This window comes from Gossypium raimondii, chromosome 3 (assembly GCF_025698545.1).
Source record: "Gossypium raimondii isolate GPD5lz chromosome 3, ASM2569854v1, whole genome shotgun sequence".
NCBI classification, from domain to species: domain Eukaryota; kingdom Viridiplantae; phylum Streptophyta; class Magnoliopsida; order Malvales; family Malvaceae; genus Gossypium; species Gossypium raimondii.
In genome coordinates, this window is record NC_068567.1 from 15,713,133 (window position 1) to 15,717,827 (window position 4,695).

A 4,695-nucleotide genomic window follows, 5' to 3' on the forward strand; every position below is an offset into this window, starting at 1 on the left:
GAGGCGAGAAGAACTTATCGACTATATGTGAGGAGATAAGTTGCTTCCAAACTATTTTCACCACCTGATAATCCTTGAGTGCATGAAGGGTTGTTTCAATGAGATTCCCAAAAAATGTACAATAAGAATTGTCCTCCAACCTTAACGACATCTTTTCGTATTCGTTTACAATATACCATTCAATAGTAAGACTGAACCTATTGAGGACACAATAATTTTCATGCAACTCTTGAAATTTTGTCTTCATGAAAATGATTTGTAGCCACAATAAACTTGTGAGCTTCAGAAGTAGAGAAATGGTCGTCCCTATTCTACCTCCAAATAACCTTATTGAGTCTAATTTTATCTTTTGGTGGACACATCCTATTTATATGAAGAACAATCGAATATGACAATCATATAGCAAATAATTCCCACTTCTAATTTCCCCCTCATTTACCATCTCACGAACCGATATTGCCTACTTCATCATTCATGTGGAATCTCGCTAACTAAACAAATTTGTTGATCCAATTATTCATCCAAAACTTTATGCAACAGTCAACACCAACTGATCATAATAAAACAACTTCCACAAAACATATCATAAACCATATGATAAATAGATTCACCCACCACTTCCCAATTATTATGGTAGAATTGTGCAGGAAAGCTGTTGATCCCAAGGGCCTTCAATGGACTCATCTAATAGAGAGCTTGTTTCACCTCCTCTAAGGTAACAGTGTTATTTAAGACCTCTAGATGCCCAACATTAATCTTTGGAAAGTAACCTTGAAGTGAATAGTTACCCACCACAAATCCCTCAATTGAGTACAAAGAGTAGAAAAAATGGATAGTTGCAACTTTCAACTTATCTTCGTCATAGTACCATTCACCATTATCTAAAATCAAAGCATCAATGTTGCTCTTTCAATGCCAAACGATGGTCTGACCATGGAAGTACCTAGTATTTTTGTCCCCATCTTGAATCCACTAACAACGTGAATTTTGTTGCCAAAATAATTCCTCATGATACAAAATCTCCTCCAACTCCCCCCTCAATTTCAAATCAAGGTTTCTTAACTGAGCTGAAGGCTTCCACTTTGGGAAAGAAGATTGATAAGCTTGATAAACAACAATTTTTGCAACTAAAGTTCTAGTTTTACATTGTGGAAGTAGATTTTCTTTATTTTTGATGCTTGAAATCCGAATACTAGCCATTGTTTTGGTTTTTCTGTCTTTGGGAACAATATGAGTTAGGGTTTTTTTTTTTAATTTGCATATACTTTGTTGAAACTCTTTTAATAATTTTTAAAGTACTTTCTACATTTTAAAAATTTTCAATAGAAAATTGTCACATGTCAAAATTTAAAGTACGACACTATCAAATTTAATAAATTTACAAAAGGTACCAAAAATAGTAAATAGAAAAAAACAACTCAACTATCAAATTAATATATATATATATATATATATATATATATATAATTTGGAGGTGCTATTAAATTCAGAAGCCAAAATACAGAATTAAGCCTAGTTAACTTGTGCATGCATTTCATTGTGAAAAGAGTGAGCTGTCAGTCATTGACTTCAGCTTTGAGGATTGGAGTCCCTGCATTCAGATTTGGCATTTGAAACCTTATGGTTTAGGTGAGCGGTCGAGAACCCAGACCTCACATCACTTCCATTTGCTGACCGAAACCTGATTCAAATCACCTTAATCTACAATTCTCTACTTTATCCTAAGTCAATGCAATAATTTCTAATAGAAGGATAAAAATATTATGGAAATCCTTAAACTAAAATTTAGAATATATTTTGGTTTTTATACTAAATTGATTCTTTCTTTGAAAAAATTATTTATTTTTATTGTTAAAAATTAGTTTCTGTATGTTAACAAGAGATACATGTGACATATCGTATCACTATTTAGTTATTTTGTCAATTGTACTAGTTTTTAATAGTAAAAATGAAATTTTTAAAAGAAATAATTAATTTACTATTTTATCTAAAATATAAAAATTAATTTACCCAACCTTTTAAATAGATAAACTAAAATACAATCTAACTCTTAATAAATAGTCTTCCATAATATTTTTACAAAAAAAATTTTAAATCACAAAATATCCATTAGTTATAGTGATTACTATTTAAGACAAAAACCCAGGAAAGGAAATGTAAAGTAAAATGGGTGAGACTATGGGACGGTGTTTACAGCTGTTGGCTGACTCCAGGTTCAGTAAGTTGGTGACCACCAGGGGGGGCTAAAATTTTCAAACGAAAAAGGGCTCTTCCAACGAGGTCAAACACCCAAAATTATAGTCACGAAATTTACTCTAAACTCGCCAGTGGCCGACAACATGTTCCTCTCTTCACATGCAAACAAAAATTCTTCTTATGTGTGTGTACTTTCAATCCTCCCGCTCTTCTATTCCATTCCGCCACTGCGTTTACATTTAAATACACATACCTACAAATATATACATACATACGTACATACATACATACATGCATGCATACCCTTCGTATGTATTTCAATCATGTGTAAGAAATAAAAAACAGGGAGACCCTTTTTCTTTCTTTTCTAAATTATATATATTAAAACGAAGTACTGAAATTAACATTATGTTCATAGAAGTAGAACAAGAAAAAAAGCCTAAGCATTAATGCATGGACTCTGCATTTCATATTTGTTTGGTTTTTTTTACTCGATTTAATTTCCGGATAAAATGCGAACCATCTCTGATTCTAGATTTCCTCACCAATCGATTCAAGATGCAGAGATGGTAAGCAATTTAACTTTGCATCATGGAAAAAGAACAGCAATATTATTACAAGGACTAATTATTTTTGTAGTCTAAAATTGAAAAGAGGGAATTCAGTGAGGAATGGTGAGAAAATCTGAAGGAGCATGGTGGGATAGCCTTTCCGGAAGCTGGTCTTGTTGAGTTCTGGTCTTCTTGGACATAGGCTCAGGTGATGAAGACACTGATGCGGATGATGCCACAGCCCAGGAATCGTTTGAGCTATCGGAACTAAACGAGACATCCATTACCCCATTTGGGCTCCCTGGGATGGAACTAAACCTGCGCTTGTTTGATTGGTTGCCTTCTACTCTTGTTGCCCATTCCATTATCAACTCACAGCATTCATTTACCTTCTCCTGCTTTACAAGTTGAATTGGGAAAATTAGGATCAGGCTGAATTTTGCATAGAGAAATTTTAGAAAAATTGGAGATGGACAATACCTTGTCAATTCCCAGGATGCCTAATAGCTGGTTGTGGTATTCTACTCTAAGATTAGGCTCTACACTATCCACAACATGCAGCATTGTAGCAGTGGCCATTACAGAAGGAAGGTAGCACATGAACCTAGAATCTGCCCATGGAATTTAATAAAAGAATTTGAGAATAAAAAGATGAAAATTTGAGGCAACAGATTACAGAGTGCATCCAATTAACCTGCAATGAGAGAGAGCAGAATGCGGTGGCATCTCCTAAGAAATTCCCAGCAGAGATGGTCCTTTAATCCAAGCCTCCTGGTAATGTAATCAAGGAATGAAAATGGGGTAACAGGGTTCATCTTCCATTGAACGGAAGAGAGCACCAAAATCTCCATTCTTTGGATAGTTTTGGCCTCAAACACATATCTGGTCTCCTCCACCTGAACAGATCAACATATATGAGACCAAGCAAATGAATAGAATGACAACAAACTTGGCTATTAACCAAACATATGTACTTGTAAATCCAGTAGGAGAGGCACTTGGGTTTCCTCCACTTTGGCTGCAAGAGAAAGACAAGCAACAGCAGCTAGTTGAGTCATCCATGGCTTCTCACTTTGGAACCGGAAGCTGAACAAGAACCTATCGAGATAGTTGACAGCTAGAAGAGCAGTGAGAGCAGAGAAGGAATAGTGAGCACTGACTTTCAACACCCACTCCACAGCTTCACGGCGAGCCCCAGCTAGATTCCCATTGGTTTGAAGACTATCGTACAGTTGATTCCGTTCTTCCTTTGTAAATAAAGAAGAAAGCTCATCATCTTCCCAGAACAAATCTTGTTCTAACAAGATCGGAAAAGGGTTTAATTGATTATCATTATCATTAATCCCATTATTGAAGCAACGCTCATCTTGATCCTCCTCCCAGTTTTCTTCTGAACAATAAAGAGCATCGAGAACAAATGAAGAGTGTTGATGATTGAAAGCCATTTGTTCCACCAAAAAAGAAAAAACACCACCACTCCTATTCAGATCTTTGCTTCCATTAGAGAACAGAGAAGAAGATGAAGAAGAAGAAGAAAGAGAGGCCAGAAGACAGAGGCAGAGGCATCTCTCTGAGGGGGTGAGCGGTAGGCTAAGGACGAGTATTTGTTTTGAGGGATGGGTAGGCTCTAATGTCTGCTCTGCTCAGCATCAAAGGATGGGGGTAGTACTTAGTACAACTTAAGTAGTAGGGGGAGTCGGAGGAAGAAAAGTTTTGTAATTTAACAAGGGAAACTCGACCCAGTCCCAGACCTGAATCATGGCCCATGCAACGCATTTACTGGACACGTGACATTCTTTATCTTCACTCTCTGCAATTGGACCCATTCATATTTCACCTTACAAATTTATATCATGATTGTTAATTTTGTTGCGATAAACATTTATAATAATATAGGAAATTAACTTTTTATAATTATCTTTTCTGGAGTTCTAATAATTTATATTTG

At 35.5% G+C, this 4,695-nt stretch overlaps 1 protein-coding gene across 1 annotated transcript; it reads right to left on the minus strand.

The window, feature by feature from the left end:
• Positions 1–2,617: 2,617 nt before the first annotated feature.
• Positions 2,618–4,447, minus strand: LOC105797312 (cyclin-D3-1). Its single transcript, XM_012627273.2, has 4 exons — positions 3,722–4,447; positions 3,442–3,643; positions 3,228–3,358; positions 2,618–3,142 (listed from the first exon to the last, which is right to left on the minus strand). The coding sequence occupies exons 1-4, from the start codon at positions 4,190–4,192 to the stop codon at positions 2,858–2,860; spliced, it is 1,089 nt and encodes a 362-aa protein (XP_012482727.1). The 5' UTR covers positions 4,193–4,447; the 3' UTR covers positions 2,618–2,857.
• Positions 4,448–4,695: the final 248 nt, after the last annotated feature.

Coding starts and splice junctions, on each gene's coding strand:
- LOC105797312 (XM_012627273.2), bottom strand. CDS start 4,192: ATGGCTTTCAATCATCAACACTCTTCATTTGTTCTCGATGCTCTTTAT. Junction 3,359..3,441: donor TCTGCTCTCTCTCATTGCAG/GTTAATTGGATG, acceptor TTCCATGGGCAG/ATTCTAGGTTCATGTGCTAC. Junction 3,143..3,227: donor GCATCCTGGGAATTGACAAG/GTATTGTCCATC, acceptor CTTGTAAAGCAG/GAGAAGGTAAATGAATGCTG.